At 40.9% G+C, this 21,006-nt stretch overlaps 1 protein-coding gene across 1 annotated transcript in view; it reads left to right on the plus strand.

The window, feature by feature from the left end:
- Positions 1-17,908, plus strand: part of ADGRG4 (adhesion G protein-coupled receptor G4) — an 86,156-nt gene extending 68,248 nt beyond the window's left edge. The window contains exons 18-24 of the mRNA XM_074359268.1: positions 1,961-2,082; positions 4,167-4,435; positions 7,503-7,581; positions 10,683-10,963; positions 13,049-13,150; positions 14,047-14,214; positions 16,264-17,908. Coding sequence (XP_074215369.1) covers positions 1,961-2,082; positions 4,167-4,435; positions 7,503-7,581; positions 10,683-10,963; positions 13,049-13,150; positions 14,047-14,214; positions 16,264-16,391 — 1,149 coding nt within the window. The 3' untranslated portion in view covers positions 16,392-17,908. The remainder of the gene's footprint in view (positions 1-1,960; positions 2,083-4,166; positions 4,436-7,502; positions 7,582-10,682; positions 10,964-13,048; positions 13,151-14,046; positions 14,215-16,263) is intronic.
- The last annotated feature ends 3,098 nt before the right edge of the window (positions 17,909-21,006 follow it).

Here is a 21,006-nt window from a genome sequence, read left to right on the forward strand (position 1 = left end):
CTCGTTCATCCAAAGTAGAGCAGATTGAAACAAGTATTTATTTTTTCTCCTTATAAAATTAATGCCTGCTTCTCAAAATTCAACCATTACAGAAAAGGTCCCTATAATCCTCCTCCCAAGAGATCACCACCTATAACATCCTTCTGTATATTCTTTCAGATTCCTTTCCTATGTGTATATTAATATATGTTTTTGTTTTATAAAAATGGGATCAAATTACTCATGCTGTTTTTACCCCTTGCTTTTCACCTAACAATATATATCGGACACCTTTCAGGTAAACACACATCCATCCACTAAAAATTTTTGAAATATTTTAATAGTATTCCATTGTGTGGATTTAATACAATGAATTTAACCAATCCCCTATTGGTAGGCATTGTAGTTGTTACTATTTTTCTCCATTATGAACAATGTGTAATACATATTTTTATCCATTTATCTTTTAACATTGATGAAAGTATTTCTGTAGGATAAATTGATGAAAGTAGAATTGCTGGGTTAAAGGTCATTAAGATATTTAATTTTAATAGTTACTGTCAAATTGCAGTGTAGGAAAGATGTACTTTTTTAATACTTGCTATACTTAGCCAAATAAGAGTTCTCTGATTGATTTTCATATCCAGGCTTAGAGCCTCAGAGTCATTGTTAACCCTTCCATCTCCTTCATTTCCTATGGTCCCCCATAATATTGGGACTTGATGAGTTTTCCTTCAAAACGGATCTCAAATGTGTTTCCTTCTCTACATGCCCCAAGTACTTTCTTAGTTCTCTTAAATTACTTTATCTTATATATTATATACCAGTATTTGAATGTGTTGTGTATGAATTATTTCTCCTCCTAATGGTGAGAGAATTATTTCACCTCCTTGAGGGGTGAGAGTCTGTTTTATATTTCTTTTCTTTTTTTTTTTTACCATATCTGTTCAACAAATAAGAGGTGCTCCATTGATACTTATTGAATTGTAAGAATTTTGTTTACCACCCTCCAAACTGGTTAGAACATTACAGCAGGAGCCAAAAGACCAGGGCTCACAGTCCAGCTCTGTCACTAACTGGCTATGTGATCTTGGTCAGGTTGTTTCACTTGCTTGGACCTTAGATTTGTCTTCTGAAATGTGGAAGATTGGAGTGGACCAGGGTTTCTTAACCTTGGCACTATTGTTATTCTGGGCCAAATTATTCTTTGTTGTGCAGGGCTGTACTGTGTGTTGTAGGATGTTTAGCAGCATCCTTGGCCTCTACCCACTAGATGCCAGTAGCACTCTCCCTAATTGTGACAACCAAACATGTCTCCAGACATTGCCAAACGTCCCTGGAGGAGGGGCAAAATTGTGCCCAGGTGAGAACTACCAGAGTGGACCAGTGCTTCTTAACCTTTTATGGGTCATGAATCGCTACCATTATCTGATGAAAGCTATGAACCTTCTTCCAAGAACAATGCACACATATATTCAAATAATTTTGCATACAATTTCAGGTCTTTTATGGTCCTCAAGTTAAGAAATTACTGGCTTATGTCATCTCTAAGGTCCATTTTGTCTCTTAGTTTTATGAAAATTATTTAAGGTCTAAGGAAAAGGAACATTTTTTTTTAATGTTCTGTGCAGTGTTTTGGGACGCTCAGTTCAGATAATGATTCAGTTTGCATCCCAAATTCACATCTATTAGTTTGGTTATATTTTAAGTGTGGAACATGTTAATGACAATAAAACCAAGGACTAAATGTTCTTCCAGTGCTGTTGACGGCTCTCCACGCCCTGTACACAGTAAATTACACAAGGCATGCTCAACAAAACTTATACAGTCTTATCATATATCCATCCACATACTCTGGTTTTATGAGAGCTATAACAGAGGTGCTATACATCCTGGGAACCTCCTGTTTGTGAGCACTGAAGGGTTTTACCACAAACTTGCCCTGGCGAATGTATAAAATACAACACATTACATTCCCTAGGATTTATCCAGGTCTGCAGTGGATGCAGTGAATGAACGGATATTAGTGCTTATAACATACACTGGATGTGGAATCTCCTCCATCTTCCTGGGAGTTGCAATGGTGACATACATAGCTTTTCAGTAAGTTCATAGACTCTTGCTCTAAGTTTATTTAATTTGATGGATGCTATTATCATTGTAAACTTGTTAATTTCACAAAAAGTTCGTATTCATCACAGTAAGAAGAGGTCAGATTCATTAGATTATGAAGTGGGCAGGTTAAAAAAAACAACAATCAAGGCTCCTCTGGAAAAAATATTGTAACTGGATTTTTAAAAAATCAAGAGGTTGGGGGAGGAAAAGATTTCTCTAACAGGATACAAAACACTAACCATAGAGGAAACAGTTGATAAATTAGACTTCATTAAAATTAAGAATTTTTTTCATCAAAAGATATCATGAAGATAGTGAAAAATCAAACCACAGATTGGGAGAACGTATTCATGAGGCATATATCTGACAAAAGACTTGAATGTAGAATATAAAAAAAAAAAAAAAACTCCTACAAAGCAAAAAAGCAAAAACAGACAATACAACTAAAAATGGGCAGAAAACTTGAACAAGCGCCTCACAAAAGATGTCAATGCCTAGTCCTAACCCCTGCCTAAATGGCTCAAAACCATAATTATACTTCCGTGCATCCACCAGAATGGCTAAAATAAAAATACTGACAATAGCAAGGTTCAACAAAGATGTGGAACAACAAGTGGCACAGACGCTTTGGAAAATTCTTTGGCGATACTTACTAAAGATAAATATCCATCTAGGTGCTGACCCAGAAATTTCACTCTTAGAGAAAACTAAGTGCTTATGTCCACCAAAAGATATATACAAGAATATTCACAGCAGCTTCATTCATGGTGGCCCCAAATCAGAAACAATCCCAATGTACATTAACAGTTAACTGGTTGAATGGCTTGTGGTATATTCGTAAAATGGAACGCATCAGAACAGTAAAAATGAATGAACTACAGTCGACCCTTGAACAGCATGAGCTTGAACTGTGCGGGTCCACTTATATGCAGATCGTTTTCAATAGTAAATACTGTGGGACTACATGATGTGGGGCTGGTTGAATCCGAGGGTGCAGAACCTCAAATAAGGAGGAAGGACGACTATAAGTTAGATGTGGATTTTCAACTGCTCAGAGGGTCAGTGCCTCTAATTCCCACATTGTTCAAGGCTCAACCATACTTCTGTACAATATAGCATAACATCTAAATCTCATAGAGAGTTGAGCAAAGTATGTGAGAAAAAGAAAAGAATTTGCTGTGTGGTTCTTTTTATATGAAGTTCCAAGTACAGGCAAAACTAAATCTAAGGGGATAGAAATTGGAATATTGGTTACCTCTAGTCGGGGTGGGACATGAGTGGGAGAAGGAATGAAGGAGTCTTCTTTTTTTCTTTTTGAAGGAGCCTTCTGAGATGTTGAAAATATTCTACCTCTTGATCTGGGTGGAGGTTCCTCAGGTGTACTCATTTGTAAAGATTCATTGAGTTGTACTCTTAAGATTTGTGTACTTTAATATCTACCTCCATTAAAAATATCTACTCCACATATCCAAAAAATGAAAACTGTAAACTTTAAATCAATAAACATTTCATAAAAATGAAAAAAATAAAAGGGAAAAAATATATTTTTTTCACTTAGAAAATACTGGGTCCATTTCCACAAAGTATAATTGTGATCACTTAATGAAACTTAAGGTCTTATTTCCAAGATGCTAAATGTCTGGATCTTTGGAAATACCCAAGTAACTACCTGAAATGGTTTCCATGGTCATCCTGCTATTTGGCCATATGTAGATCCAGCCTTGAGTCTGCTGAAGGAGTGATAATAGAATTGTATCCAGAAAACTCCTTCCTTCCTTCTCTCCAAAAGAGAAAAACAAAACAAAACAAGACAGAAAAAAAGAGGCTGCTTAGCTGAGAGATGCTATTACTCTTCGTGTTAGTGAAGGTCACCATATTTAGGATACTTCAGCTCTACCTGGAAATAGGGTGGGGGACTTGGAAATTCAGTGCATATACAGTAATATGAGTAACTTAATTTTAACAGGCAGTTCTTTTATTCTTTGACGTATTATGCAGCTAAAACATGGCAATGCTTGATCAAAAACAGAGACCCTACCTAACCTGACTAAACATTGTGCCTTTTCCTTTAGCAAACTGCGAAAAGATCATCCTTCCAAAATCCTGATCAACCTGTGCACAGCACTACTGATGCTAAACCTGGTGTTTCTGCTCAATTCCTGGTCATCGTCATTTCCACAAGCAGGACTTTGTATCACAGCAGCTGTGGCTCTTCACTACTTCCTGCTTGTTTCTTTGACTTGGATGGGCCTGGAGGCGGTGCACATGTATTTAGCTCTAGTCAAAGTCTTCAACATATACTTTCCCAATTACATCCTTAAACTTTGTCTGGCGGGTTGGGGTAAGTATCTCTGCCATCATCCTTGATATCTCTGTTCCCTGCCTCCTGTGTCTGTCTAATCCCAGCTCCATTAGACAAAGTATTCGGGATCAAATTCTGCTATTATCATAGGTAAGGAATTAAGGATTGCCTGACTGGTGTTTGGGTGGGCATTTCTTGTTCTGCCTGTATTGTGCTATAAATTCAACTTTTAACCTCTGTTATGAGGAATTGGTCCACAAATATTTACTGAGCCCCTGCTTGTGTGCTGTGCTACAGTCTGGATCTACAGTAGTCAACCTGTCAGATTTTATGCTTCCCTTTACTGAAGTTACAATCCTAACAAATACTCATGGATATAACAGCCGACACTGAGGTAGCACTTCCATGTGCCCAACACTGTTCTAAGGGTCTCATTTAATCTAAGTGTCTCATATTCATATATTCTTTACAATATCTCGATGGGAAAAGTTGCATCATTATTCCCATTCAAGAGATGACGACACTGAGGCACAGGGAGATGAGGTAATTTGCCAGAATTTACATAGCTGGTAAGTAGCAGAACTAGGCTTTGAACCAGGGAGTCTATCTCCATAGTGTGGACTTTGACCTCTATGATCTAGTTACGTTGTTTAAGGGCCAGGGAAAGGACTTGCAAGGTACGAGAGGATGCTGTCTCCAACACATCCTGATTCGCATCATGCCACATGACTGTCACCATCACTATGGCCCTTATAGAAGCCAGAAAGGAACTCAGCATGAATAGTTCCTAATTTAAATGTCATTTCATTGGCTTGCTTTCCTGTATTTCTAACTGACGTGGTCGACTCAGCTCCTCCCTTGCCTTGCCTGTTTGAAACAGATTTGGGGTTCAGAAAATGTGTTGGATCCACAGGAGATGTGTATTAAGTGGGATGGACAGAATATCCAGGCAGGGAGACTTTATCTTCCACTGCCTTTGTGAAGACAATAGCTTCCCAATTAGCTACTCATCCTTTTAATGAGTTCATTAACAGAGTACGTGCTTTCTTTGGATACACAGTGCTATTATCCATATTAGTGTGGGGAGCAGAGACAGACAAATACTAAACAAAGCGTGATCTGAAAAACTGGTTGTAGTATTCTTGGAAATCCATCAGAAACACAAAGCCAAAAGCCGTCAGTACACTTCCCTCTATGCCCGGTGACCCTAGCCTCGATTCAGCTGGAAGACTGAAAAATGTCATGGAAGACGCTTCATGAATAATCCAAAAAGCAGCTAACCCACATCTGGCTAACGGCGAAGGGGCTGGAAGTAGCACTCACTCTCCGTCATCATTCATTCTCAGCTTCCTCCTCCGAGCCTTCCTCCTGCACTGGCTCCTTCCATGTTGGTATTCCAACATCCCCAAGGCTGCCTTCTGATCTCTTTGATCTTCGATTCCACACACTTGCTGGGGTGCAGGGAGAGGCGGGCAAGGCTAAGGCTTGGTACTTGGAGGCGGAAAAACACTTGGAAAGTGTCAAATACACACCCAAGCCGAAGCCAAAGCCTGACCAGCACAGCCAGTAAAGATGCAACAAGCCTCTTTCTGATTCAGTTGCTTACATATATAGACGGTGAAAAGAAGAGTAGCTAAAGGTGCCAGCTCCCGAGTCCTTGTCCCACACACTCTAAAGAATGACACCAAAACCAAAGGGAACAGATGGCTGCCTCACGATTGTGGGATTCCCTGCTATGCGGTTTTATATTGGGCAGCTCTGTTCCGAGGGGGCTGGGTGCCAAACTCCACACAGCCTCAGAACCTAGCAGGGGGTGGGAAAGTGTCTCATCCCAGCCACCCAGAGGACAGGGAGATGCGTAGGAGAGGACCTCGGAGCACCTCCTCGCAGGCCTGTAGGTACCTGCAGGGAGGACCAGGGAGCCACTGCGGAGCCAGCCTGTGACAGGGAGTTTTGGAGCCTTTCAGTATTAGACAAATCCAATCAAATGTAAGGAAAATAAATATTAGCCTCTGTTTACGTTTGAAGTTCTGTCTCCCTAGTGCCAAAGCACCCTATTGAAAAGGTTTTATTCTTTTATTGAAATCCCTGTCCAAGGGGGTAGATATATTTGCCCACATTTTTTAGCAACCAGTAGGGATCTTTTCTGTTTTAGTTAGCAAAGTGTAAACATAGTTTGGGGACTGTCTCACAACTCTCTTTCTAAATGAGCAGACTTCATTCCTCCCTGCTGGCCTCCAACAGGTGTTTTTTTCCCACATCAACATAGCGCTGGGCACTGTGTTAGGTGTGTCGTGTGTCGATCCGAGGGGATCGTCCTGTTAATCGCAGAATAGGACAGTGGAGGATTTTTTCAGATTTGGCACTCTGCGGTTTGAAACTGCTTTGGAAAGTATTTTACAAAGCCCCTAAAATACGTGCGGGTGTAATACTCCTCGTTTAGGAGAAATACATTGCTAGGCGTAAAGAAATCATGTAAGTTTTGCAAATGTCCATGTAATTGGATTTTGAAACCCTGTGTCTATACTCACGTCACGTTTGACCACTTTGACTGAACTGATTGCTTTATTATACTCTGGCTGAATGGACTGGTCGTTAAGCGGTCGATCTAGTCAAAATGTCAAACTAGTAACGAGTGTGGCAACAGCTCCCCTGTCAGAAAAGCACTGAAGGCTGCAGCTGATTGCCTGTGCCCTTCCTCCAAGGTGACCTAGACAAAAAGATACCGGGAACTAATGGGCAGTATTGAAAGGGAGACAAATTGGCAGCCCATCATCTGAGAAGAAATGCTTTATGTGAACTTGCATTCCCACGTACTAGATACTTCTCTTGCCAAGTTGATTTCTTTTGGCACTTGTGCTATTTTTAATAACCAGTGGGTGTTGTATTGGAGCCATTGGCATGCTGTTTAGTTTAGCAGATTGGAGAACTCCTAGAAATGTTTAACTTGAAAGAATTCATAAACATTTTGCAAACAATGGTATTTTGATGCCGCACATCTGTGGCTCATTTAAACAGTGTCTTAATGTATCAGCGCCCACAGTCATCGATCAGGATCTCTCCCTGCTTCCTAATGGGATGCCTTTGGCTTGCTTCCTGACTCTAGGAATCCCAGCGATCGTGGTGGCGATCATACTCAGTGTGAAAAAAGATCTGTATGGGACTCTGAGCTCAACGACTCCATTGTAAGTACCAGCATCTCTGCTTCTCAGATGGTGATGCTCCTGACCACCAGGGTCTGGGGCTTGGTCTTGACCCTGACTTCAGGGAGGAAATCGTCCTCAGCCTTTTTACCCTAACACACTCATGGGCACACTGATATAATGGTTAGGTGTCTGGGCTCTGCATGACCTTGGGCAACTTTACCTCTTCCTTCCATTTCCTCCTCTGGAAAATGGGGATAATAATATTTTCTCTCAGTATTGGGTGCAAATCAAAGTGACATCATGTGTATCAAGTGCTCAGCATGTGGCCTGTTCCATGGTAAGTGCTACATAATTATCAACTTTTACTCATTTGTTTGTTTATTTATTTATTACTATTTCTTGGCTGCTAAAGAGCTCTCAGATTTATTAAATGGGACTATAATAATGATGTCAATATAATGCAAGTAAACATGATAAAGGACATCTACGTTATAGACATCTTGGCAGCTATTATGATTAGAAAGCTAATAGAACGTAGGAGGGGTGGCCACTATAAAGAAATACTGAAACAGGTGGGAAAACACTTCCTGTGTTTCAACAAGGGTCTCCCCTGAAGAAAACTCCACCACGTTCCTTTGTAAATTGGTTCAGCTTTGTTGTCCTGTTGTTGCTTTCTTTCCTTCTTTTTCTTTTTTCTTTTTGATGTATAAGTCCATCTCTTTGGCTCTCTCACCGACAGGCATCAGAGAGTAGTAAGCCATTTACTTCACTCCACCTCTCCAGAACCTTCTTTTACAGGCCCGTAGATAGCACGTAGTCCCTCAGACTTTACAACCTCATTTCACCCTTGGGATCGTGTTTTTACTTACTCGTATCCATTCTCTGTATCGTAGCCTCTCAAGCTCTTTTCCGCTGTAGATTTCCTCTCCCACTGGACTGGAATGCAGGGGTCTTGCCCCCCGGGCTCCTCCGTCTTTCATACTGAGATGACAGTTTCCAGAGGGTCAAAATTATATTGCCCTTGCCAGCATACGCTTTCTAATTACAATTTGTTATGCTTTCTTTCTCTCCCTCTTCTCTTCCTCTCCTTCTCATCTCCTCCTCAATCCTGCCTCCTTGCATGTTTAATGACTTAAAGTATCCCCAATGTCTATCTAATGGCGAGTCTTCTTCAAAGATCAAAATCAAAGCAAAATCAGAACCAAATCAACTCTACTCCTCCTGAAAAGAGCCCTTTCATATGGGAATTGGTTGGTAAGAGGCAGACTGCTCTAAGAGATTTTAAAAAAATAGTTCTATTTTGAAGAAGTAATACATGCACATGGTATAAAATCCAAAGGTACGAAAGTGTAGAGGATGAAAAGTAAGGCCCACTCCCAACGCCCAGCTCCCCAGTTTCTGCTCCTTGATGCAACTCTTTTTTTTTTTTTACCAACTATTGAATTGGTGTAGATAGTCTCTTGCACACTTTGTTATCCAAATGGTAGATGTACACTGTTTTATACTTAATATGTCCTGGAGGTGATTCTCTATCCAAACATATAGCGCTGCCTCTTTTTAAGAGTTTTCTGTAGCCCTTCCTAAGGCTGAAAATGATACTCAGGGAACCTTAAGTATTAGGCTCTATTAGGGAAACTGAATGCTTCCCCACCGCCCCCTCCTGACACACACAAACTCCCATCTATGAAAATATCCACACCAACGTGAACAATATGACCGCAGGGATTTTCCTGGTTCTAGAAAAGAAGTCTCAGCTAAGTTGACACATGGTTAAATTAGTGAAAGCTTGTCTGTGTTCAAAAATCAGCAGTAATAACTGCAGTAATTGGAGATATTATTAGATGAATTATCTGTTCATATGAATCATTGCATATTTCTTCTTTAATAGAAATTGTAGAGCCATTATTCAGTCCAGTGGCCAGTGTTGCCTTTTGTAGTTCAAGCCTGTAGCTGTGGTGGGAGGTTGAAAATAAACATCATATTTTAAAGCAATACAGCTGGAGCTGCCCTCTTTTTGTTGCAATTTCATTAACTCTGATGAGCTAATCCTTGTTTAATATAGCATTCAGAAAAGCCAGTCGTTGTCCCTGTCCTTTGACTGTGATATTTATCATGCAAAGCAGAATTTAGTCTGCAAATAAAAGCCACTTTGGGGGGAAATACATAATTTGTTTTTCTGCCATTGAGGAAGAAAATAGCTTCCCAGGAAGTTGGACTGAAAGGTTTCTGCACATGTAGGGCAGAAATATCCTCTAGGATTTCCAGCTTGATGCTGGGAAGAACCCTGGACTGGGGCTTAGGAGATTGGGGTTCTGGTCCCACCTCTGCCCCCAGTGAGCAAGAGTGAATTCTGTCAAGTTGGTTTACACTCTAGGCTTAGATGTTCTTATGTGAAATGAAACTGACTCAGTGATTTTCTGAGTCTCATTAAAAATATGAGTTCAGGCAGGTGGGTATAGCTTAGTGACAGAGTGCATGCTTAGCATGCACAAAGTCCTGGGTTCAATCCCCGGTACCTCCATTAAAAGAAAAAAATATATATATATAGAGGGACTGGATAAAGAAGTTGTGGTATATTTATACAATGGAATACTACTCAGCAGTAAGAAATAATAAAATAATGTCATTTGCAGCAACATGGATGGACCTGGAGATTGTCATTCTAAGTGAAGTAAACCAGAAAGAGAAAAAAAAATACCATTTGATATCATTCATATGTAGAATCTAAAAAGAAATGATACAAATGAACTTATTTACAAAACAGAAACAGACTCTCAGACATAGAAAAGAAACTTATGGTTACAGAAGAGGAAAAGGGTGGCAGAGAGATAAATTAGGAGTTTGGAATTAGCAGATGCACACTACTACACATAAAATAGATGAACAACAAAGACCTACTGTGTAGCACAGGGAACTATATTCAATATCTTGTGATAACCTATAATGAAAAAGAATATGAAAAGGAATATATGTATGTATATGTATGACTGAACTATTATGCTGTACACCAGAAATTGATGCAACATTGTAAACTGATTAGACTTCAATTTAAAAGTGAAAATGCAAATATATACATATATATATATATAAGTTTATGTTTCTCTACCTCACAACTGCCTTCTCTCCTTGGTCTCTTACAGTTGTTGGATTAAAGATGATCCTATGTTTTACATCTCAGTGGCAGCTTATTTTTGCCTCATATTTCTCATGAATCTCTCCATGTTCTGCACTGTTCTTGTCCAACTGAATTCCATGAAAACCCAAGGCCAAAAGACTCGCCGGAGGATGATCCTGCAAGACCTCAAAGGCACAACCAGCCTGACGTTCTTGCTTGGCCTCACCTGGGGCTTTGCCTTTTTTGCCTGGGGACCTGTGAGGATCCTTTTCTTGTATCTTTTCGCCATTTTGAATACTTTGCAAGGTAACCATTGCTTCTCTGTACTTTCTGTGGCTAGCTAGACCGCCACCAAAATTTTTGCTGCTTTGGGAAAATCTCCCCTTTTGGGAACTCAGAGGAGGAAAAGATACTCCACGAGGCCTCTCCTGTCAATGACTGACCGGCAGCCATTAGAAACACTGGCCAGGTGTTGGGGCTTCATTAAATGAGCCCACATGGAAGGAGAGAGTGCTATCTAAGCAGGAAGCCTGCATGGGTGGATGCAGAGTCCAATGGGAGATCTCCTGAGAACTAAAACCAAAGCCCCATAGATTCAGCATCAACAGAGCCAAGCTGTCTCTGTCAGACATGCTTTATGTCAGTCAAGCACCAAGCATTCTTAGTTCCTAGTCCTGCCTACAAGGTAGGATGTACCATCTCACAGAGAGGGTGTTTTTGGAGCTCTGAGTCTCAGACTCAAGTTACATAGACACACACACACACACACACACACACACACACGACCCAAATATTCAAAAGAAGAATGCAATGAAACAAGTGAACAGATTAGCCATTAAAAAGATAGTTGGCAAGTTTGCAGTTCTGGCTCAAGGGGGTTGCCCTGTGGTCAGGCGTGAGAGAATGATGCCCTTGATGAGGCATTTCTGAAGGAGGGATGCACACATAAAAATACAGGTGACAAAAACCTGACCTCTTCCTTCATGCCTGTGTTCTAGTGAGTAAGCAGATCAATCTGTTATTGGAAAGAAAAAAGGAAGGCTGGCAGGCAGAGAGGGAGAGCTGGCAGGCAGCTCATTGGAATTCACAGAATAACCTTTAAGTCTGAGAACTAGCTAAACTCCACGCGGGAAATCAGAGCAGTCATAGGTGCTGCTTGTCACTGTTGCCCCTTGTTCATGCTGCAGCTGGAGGAGTTTCGCCTGCTCAGAGGCTGGGGTTTGCTCTCATCAGGCTGCTGCACCCCCTTCCAGGTGGCCGCTGCTCAGAAAAAGAGTGAACGCTGTTGGCTTCATCAACATACTTGTTCAGTTACAAATGGAGATAGAGCCCTCTGGAGAGGTGATGAGACATGTCTTCCTGTTTAGCCTCTAGATCACTGCCTCTACTCTGGAATCAGAGAGTCTCAGGACCGGGGCCAGAGAACTCAGATCTTCCTAATCCAACCTCCCATCGAGTGACAGGAAGTCACATGACTTCACCCAAAACTTCCCAGAGACAGAGAGCTCCCCATTCCATAAAGCAGAGCATTTAATGCTTCTTTTTCTTCTTTCTTTTTTTTAAATTGAAGTATAGTTGATGTACAATATTATATAAGTTACAGGTGTAAGATATAGTGATTCACAATTTTTAAAGGTTATACTCCATTTATAGTTGTTATAAAATATTGGCTATATTCCCTGTGCTGAATAATATATCCTTGTAGCTTTTTTGTTTTATACATAGTAGTTTGTACCTCTTAACCCACTATGCCTATCTTGCCCCTCCCCCTTTCCTCTCCCCACTGGTTACTACTAGTTTTAACATCTCTTTTTTTAAAAATTGAAAGATATTTGACATTGTGTAAATTTAAGGTGTACAACATGCTGATCTGACCCATTAAATAGTATAATATGATCACCATTGTAGCTTCTAAACAGCTCTAAATCTTATCTGGGTCATCCTTTCCTGACGGGAGGGAAGAGAGAGACCACAATGTCTTTTATTACCTAATCTTGGAAGTGACATGCCATCACTTCTGCTATAGCATCACTTCTGCCATATCCTATTGGTAGAACGTGAGAGGAGACTATATAGTATGTCAATGCCAGGACGTGCAGATCATTGAGAGCCATCTCAGTGGCTGGTGCCCAATGCAGACCTGATGTCTCAAACTCTAGGATGGACAGCAGTCCAGGAGGAAAACTGTGGTTGACATGAAATCTTGATACAGACCTTCTTATCATCACTTCCATTGGGAAGGAGGCCAGAAAGGTGACCTCAGAAAACCAGTAATGGCCTTGGGGTTCCTTAGAAGGAGTATAGATGGTGACAGGAGTACACTTGAGTCTAGGCATTGGCAACAGTGCATGAAAGAAGCTGAAAAATACTGCCCTTCTTCTCTCGGTTTAGGATTCCTCATTTTTGTGTTCCACTGCGTGATGAAGGAGCGTGTCCGCGAGCAGTGGCAACTGCATTTTTGTTGCGGGTGGTTGCGGCTGGATAACTCTTCTGGTAAGATGCTAGTTTGGATAAGGTTTTAAATTTTGCAGATTTTACAAAACTGATCAGATTAACTTGTCTCCTGACTGGAGTTCATACTGCATCAGTGTCAAATGGAGGCTGTTTCCATGTCAGGAAAATGCTTTGTACTTTTGTATAGAGATGAATGAAGTCAGGTGAAGGATGTGACTTGGGCCATATTTTAACTCAGTGAAGCTTCTCTTCTGGCCCAGATTCCTTGGACTGCTTGTCCTTGCTGTCACCTGAGTCTCAAGTCAGTTAAAAGAACACTGAGTGCCTACTGTGTTCTAGGCACTGGGTCACAGGGGCTTTCTGTCCTGTAGCCAACAGTGGGTTGAGTGAAGTGATGGTGGAGGTGGAGAGAACTTCTCAGTATCCCTAAGATGCCCAGCTGGTGGACTGCCCAGATGGACCGATGGCCCTTCCTGCACAGTGAGAGATGTAGTGGACTCTGGTGTTGCCTCTGAGAATATCTCAAGTCCAGGCAAACTTATTTTCTATGCATCAAAAGGCTCTTCCATCCAATTCAGGTAGCTTTGCTCAGTCTATTGCCTTTAGGGAAGATGGTGCTTGAACCGGAAGATTCTATGAGTAGCACAGAGATCCTGCTTCTTTATTCTGGGCTTGTCAGTAACCTGCTGGTCCCTGTGCTGGGCTCTAGGGAAAGCAGGTATCCTTGGTGCAAGAATTGGCTCTGCCTGTCCTACACATTATAGTTCGAAATTCTCACAACTTCATAGAAAATCTGACCCTTTGAGGTACCCAGAACGCACACTGTGTACATTGGGCTTTATATTTTTAACAGGATTGTTGAGGTCTCATTTACCCATTTGAAGTGTAGAATTTGATGAGTTTTATGTTTTTAACTGTTTTGGGTGTCATTTCAGATGGTAGCAGCAGGTGTGGGTTCCATGTTGGGAGGAAACAGGAAAGACTGAAGAAAACCTTTGAGCGCACCTTGTTGCCACCATCCCTCAAGTCATCTGCAATTAGTTCCATTTTCAAATCTTCAGGCTCTGTGCAAGGCACTCCTTCAGAAATAAGCTCCCCAAATGGTAAGAGAAAAAGCTGTGCTGTCAGCACGTACATCCCAGAGGTATTGAATTAATGTGAGGCCACAGATGTGGTCTTGGGAAATGATTCCTCCTCAAAACTAAATGCACGTGTGCTGGTGTCGATCTGGGCTCATGCTTGGCTCAGAAATTTGCATAGAAGCACCTAGTGAACTTAGTAGGTACAAATCAGTGGGTTATTAGATTAATGGAGGACAGAAGAGACTAGAGGTCTGGAGGTGAAAAAAAAATCATGGGTAATTAGAACTAATTGTCACAGACTGTTAAAACCAGACAGAACCTTATACAATATCTAGTGCAATCCCCGCCTTCTGCAGATGAGGAACTGTAAACAAGAGAAAGAGAATACCTTATGGATAGTCACTCAGCCTATCAGCAGCAGAACTGGAGCCAGAACTCAGGTCTTTTGGCTCTAAGGCTAGTGCTCATCACACCCCACCCCACTGAGCTGCACATCACTCCCAGATGCTCACTTTCTTCCAGAGGAAGCCAAATTTCTAGATACAGAGACAGATGTTGAGGTGATCGGTGTTAGGAGGGAAAGTGTAGGGCAAGGATTTGTCTAAAGGCCTAAAGTAAATAGAAAGGCAAAACAGAGCAAGAACTTAAGAACTTCAAGGTGATTCTGCAATGACTCCCTGTTCTGTGCTTCCAGGTGGACCATAGTGTAGTGGCCTTTGGTTGCCTTTCTTAAAGCCCAAAGTAGACTCCAGGTCACACACAGAACATCTTTGGTGGCCTGGCTGTAGTCATTCTCCCACCATCTCAGTGCTGGTGGTAGAACCACCTCATCCACTTGTAGTTTTCATTATATTGGCTCCATACAGCAGTTTGACTTCCAAGGGTTGCAGCCAATGTGGAAACAGTATAGTGGGTAAAAAAATAAAGAGCGCCCAACTTGGAGTCAGAAGGCTTTGGTGCAAGTCACTAACTCTGTGACCTTGGGCACATCACTTCCCTACTCACAGCTACATCCCCTCTACTTTGAACATGGTTGGGACCAAGATGGATCACCTCCAAAGTGTCTACCAGCTGCAGGACTGTATGAGGCAGCACCATTTTCTAGTTAAGGTGCATTGACTAGTGTTGGAATCTCAGTCTCTATTGCTGCATGGGAAAGTTGGTGCCCATGAAGAAAATCTTTCCCTGGCCACAGGCATCCATTGGACTCTGGCCAGCCAAATTGTAGATATGTTGGTGCTCATATGGAGGCACTGGGGGGCCATGGCATACAGAGGGCATGAGTTGTGGAAGTTCCTTAGTAAAGAATAGTTGGGGCTGATTGGGAAATATTTTTGCAAGAAGGTTCGTTAGTCTTGGCTCCCCTACTGTCCCCAGTGGGTATCATTTCATTAACAAATATACAGCCCCGATGTACATATTTTTTCTTTGAAAGAGCAGTAGCAAATACCATGTCCAGGATTTTAATGTCATTGGACCAAGCTATAGACCCGGAGAGCTCAGGGAGATGCTCCCCAGTTGTGACAGGAACTCAGCCTGTGGGGCAGGTAGTCCAGCTACATGGGCCATAGGTTCTAAAAGTGCAGTCTGGATGCTGCCATCAGATATATGGCAGCCATAAACTCAACTCCATTAGTGCCAAGTGAAAAATGGCACCCTCTGTACCACAAGGCACTCTCAGGCTTGAGAAACAGGTAAACCTTAGAGCAAGAATATCAGATTCATAGGAGATACAGATGGGTGTGTTGCAATTTTATGTTGTCTCTTCCTGAAGGCCTCCAGTGTTTGTCCATGAACAGCCTCCCCTAGGTTAAGGTAACTGTGAACAACGCAGCCCACTAGTCACAGGGCAGGAGGAACATCTGTACTTGTAATTGCCTCCCAGTGCCATCAGGATGAATTAATTCACCCCAGATTTAGCTTAAACTATCCCAGGAAAGCACTGCAACTTTAACTTCCTTTCTAGTTCTTCTACTCATTCCTTCATTCGATAAACAGACCTCATGATTCTAGTGCATGCGAAGTCCGTCCTGCCACAGCTGAAAGCGCTCTTTGTTTCCTTTAATGCAGATAACTTTGATGAAGATCCCAACTGCTTCTCTCCCGTGAGTTGCGAAGCTGTACCTAATTGTGTGAGAAGACTATTACCTGTGGAAATCAAAATGAATTCCATTGACAAACAAAGATTTCTTCACTAAATCCTGGCAGAGATACCCACCTCCCCCTACCCTCAGATTGGGGAAAATGTTGAATTTGTGAAGCCATCTGCTCCAACTTTGTATTCTAAATATTGTTTTGGAAGAGGCAGAATGAGATAGCATTTAGTGAATATTAAAGTCAGAATAATTCTACTATTCATTGTAATGTTTGCTTCTTACTGTCTTTGTAGGTAAGATTTGAGCCTATAGTTAGGATATATTAGAGGAGAGCTATTTACAGCTTTGGAGATTTTGTTTCAAAACCTCCAAGTGTTCACATCCTGAAAGAAAAAAAGATCAAGATCAGGGTTATTACTGCCCTGAGAGTCAAACAATTTCAGGTGGCCAAAGTTTCCAGGCACCCAGGTGGCCGGACACCCAGAGCAGAAGCAGACAGGAAGAGCCACAAGGTCATATCTCTTGGGGGGAAAATATGCTGGCCTATTGGCCTGTCATGACGAAGCACTTGAAATCCCTATTATTCAAGTCACTCTTTTGATTGAAGCCCCTTGTTAAAACGTCAACATATTTTGTGAAAAAGGTGGCTCATTAATCTACAGACACCCATAAATTCTTTAGTGGGGTTGAAGTTCTCAGCCAAGACTGTGCCTGAAGGCACAGCAGGCTGGGTCCCGAGTTAGGGAACAGAACAGGACCTGTCTGAAGCTGGCAGGAAAGGACAGGTCAGGGTGAGCAGGACAGTAGGGGGATGGAAGAGAGAAGAGTCACCCAAAGGCAACAGAGTAACCCCTGAAGATGAATTTTGCCTGCCTTAGGCTCTGTGGCTAAGCACGATGGGTGGCCATCTTCATCCCATCCCAAATGTCACCATAGCTTCCCAGCCAGGCAGGCTGTTCATATTTGGCCTTAGGTAGAAATGAGTAAAGAGATGAACATTCTGGAAGGATACACAAGCAGCTAGTATCAGTGGTGGCTTTCAGGAAGGGGAACTGGGCATCAGGGGACAAGGGAGGAAGAGGGATTTACTTTTTGCCCTATACCTCTTTGTATCTTTCGAATCTTGTACTGAAAGAGTGTACTAACTCTTCAAGAAATACATACATGAAAACAAATAAAGACAATTGGACCCTTACAATGAAAAAGAAAAACTCCTGGGTTTCAATACCATAAATCTAGTCCCCATTCCTCTTGTGAATGTGTATGCCGAGGTGGGCTGTGGAGACAGCAGAGCTGAGTTCAAATCCCAGCTCTTGTCAGAGCTGTGACAGAGATTCCTAGATGTGATACTTGAAGAAGTAATAATAATAGTACATTTATTCTAGAGTTGAAGTGAAGCTTAAAGGAGCTGAGCACTGTGTATTTTCTAGCACAGTGCAACAGAGTACGTCTTAACCCCTTTCTCTTTCTAACTCCCACTCACTCACCTCTCACTCCCTCATGGCCCACCCACCATGTCTACCCCATTCAAGGTATGACATTGGACTCTCCAAGCCAGATTAACATTAACTATTAAACAGACAGGAGCACTGGTGCCAGTCACTGCTATGAGGCTCTTAGACCCCTATTTGCCCCTCTACCATCTCACGTTACAAAAGAACTTAGGTGGGCCCTTAGACCCCTGGATATCTGCCTCAGAATCCATCCTCTTGCTTTTGAAATGTTCTGATGTAATCCCACATCCATTGTTCCCTGTAGGGCTTTATGTGCATTTTTTTTTTGTAGGGGAAAGTGAGTGATGGAGAGAGAAAGGACTAACACAAACGATGATCAAAGTGTTTTGAATGGTAGACAATGTCTTTGAACTGACAATATTAAGTCACCTTCATTGAAAAAACAGATTTAGGGACAAGACTTGGGTGGAATTAGCAAATCTACAAATATATTCATTCTGCAAATGCTTTGATTTGGGAGGATCATTTCTGGCTATGAAAATGCCCATGATTGTATTTATTTTCAGTGAGTAATAGGACTCTGATTGTTCAGCTGCACTGGATGACTCCGGTGTGAATAATTCTAAAAGACCCAAAAGAAATAAATAATAAGCAATAACTTCAAATATTGACAAAAAAGTTCATCTCATCTAAATGCATAAGAAAGCTACAGATGTTTCCTTAACATATGCGGTCCTATGCAAATGATTATGTAAATTAAACAAAAAGTTAGGACTGGCAAATTCCCAAGTTTTCAAGATTTACTTATGTGAACCTAGTATTCATCATCAAAACAAGGCTGAAGGGTTGTGCTTACACCCCATATCACTTAGATGGGAGGGGAGGCAAGACTGAAGGATGTGCTACATTAATAGGGGAGAGGCACTCAAATCAGGGGACATGCTAGATAGATGGTCAGATGGATAGACAGTTTTCACCTTCAAAATGTTAGCCAGCTCATCCATCATGCTTAGTTGGTTACAGGCAGCAATGGGACTAGAAATGGAAATGAATCCGAGTAGCAGTGAATTTTGATGACGGCCTAGTTCATGCAAGAAAGATTTTTAAAAAATTCTCAGCCCACAAATTCCCAGAGGAATGGAAAACTTTAGGGCAATTATAGGGGAAGAACAAAGACCTAGTGTAACAGACTCCATCAAATCTTCAGACAATGGCCCTTTCAGGGGTAGAGATAGAGGGGTATACTTTATAGTGGATCAGACTTCCCTAGTCGGTGGACCTAAAAAATCAGGTTGTGAAGACTGACAGCGAGCTGAATTGGCTCTAGCGGTCTTCCACCCAGAAAATATTCTCCCAGTCCTTCTCCCCGTCCTTTACTAACTAGCTTCAACATGGTAGTGTAACATACCTACTCCTACTCCTCTGCACCTTGACTATTTTAATATTGTTGTTGTTTTACATTAAGCAATATACCAGAACATGAACAGCTTTTTTAAAAAAGACTGCATGGTATTCCATTGTATGGCTATACCATAACTTTCTATTTATCTATTTTTAATTGAAACTATATAGCACAGGGAATGCATTCAATGTCTTGTAATAGGCTATACCATAACTTTTTAAACAGAATCCCTAATGATGGTTTCCAAAGTTTTGCTATTTAAGAAAGTGCTGCAATAAATAGTCTTGTACCTGCCAAAAAAAGAAAGGAAGGAAGGAAGGAAGGAAGGAAGAAAGAAAGAAGGAAGGAAGGAAGGAAGGAAGGAAGGAAAGAAAGAAAGAAAGAAAGAAAGAAAGAAAGAAAGAAAAGAAAGAAATAAAGAGAAAGAGAAAGAAAGAAAGAAAGAAAGAAAGAAAAGAAAGAAAGAAATAAAGAGAAAGAAAGAGAGAAAGAAAGAAAGAAAGAAAAGAAAGAAAGAAATAAAGAGAAAGAAAAGAAAGAAAGAAAGAAAGAAAGAAAGAAAGAAAAGAAAGAAAGAAAGAAAGAAAGAAAGAAAGAAAGAAAGAAAGAAAGAAAAGAAAGAAAGAAAGAAAAGAAAAGAAGAAAAGAAAAGAAAAGAAGAAAAGAAAAGAAAAGAAGAAAAGAAAGAAAGAAACTGGGCTGTGGACTTGAGGTTGAGGAATATTTCCTAGTTGGGGCTAGTGGCCGTGCAGCTAGTGAGTGGTAGAAAGCTATCCCTCTCTTCTCTGCCTCCTTTTGACCTAAGTCCAGAAGCGTGACCAAGTATAGTCTTCACGGAGGTCTGACATTCTTTTAAGCTGTTTATCTAACAAAGTACAGCATGCTGGTCATTACAGGTGCTTCCTCTGACCCTGGTTCTACAATAAACGCCATAGAAGATGCAATGTTGTATAAGCCACGGTGCTACCCCCAGCAAACTAGGACTGGCCTTTGGAGGGGGGAGGGTAATAAAGCGCCCACGCCTGTAACAAATTGTCCCCAGTAATATATGCTAACTCTTCCAATTGTGTGATAGAGATTGTTATGCATAATAAACGGTAGTCACTTAATTATGAGTCTAATTCCTCAAATACTAATTAAGCATCCACTATGTTTGAGGTACTGAATAAGACAATTCCTATAATTGCCTGAGGAGACAGAAAACTAAATGTGCAGCTAATAAAAAGAATAAGTTATATCAATCTGATGAATAATGTAAAGATATCTGCAATATATTTTACACTGAAAAGCAAGTTGCAAAACAGTACATACAGTATGACAAAGAATGTGTAAAAACAAAACTTTGTGTGTGTATGCATATCGGCAGATATATGTCCCCAGAAAAGTCTCTAAGGATACACGCTTTCTCGTTAACAGTGGTTTACGCCTGGGGAAAGTGATTGGTGGGGACTTTCACTTTTTATTTTATATACTTATGGATTGTTTTAATTTTTATAAAATTAAAGCAGCTGTACTTTCTGTAATTGAAAATTTTAGTAATGATAAAAACATGTGTCATAAACAGAAAGAGACTCACAGACAGAAAATAAACTTATGGTTACCAAAGGCACACGTGGAGGTAAGATAAATTAGGAGTTCTGGATTTGTAGATACACACTACTATATGTAAAATAGATAAACAACAAGGTCCTACTGTATAGCACAGGGAAGTATATTCAATACCTTGTAATAACCTATAATGGAAATGAATGTGAAAAAGAATGTGTCTGTATATATATAAAATATATGCACGATTGAATCAGTTTGCTGTACACCAGAAACTAACACAACACTGTAAGTTGACTATACTTCAATTAAAAAA

This window comes from Camelus bactrianus, chromosome X, assembly GCF_048773025.1.
Source record: "Camelus bactrianus isolate YW-2024 breed Bactrian camel chromosome X, ASM4877302v1, whole genome shotgun sequence".
Lineage (NCBI taxonomy): Eukaryota > Metazoa > Chordata > Mammalia > Artiodactyla > Camelidae > Camelus > Camelus bactrianus.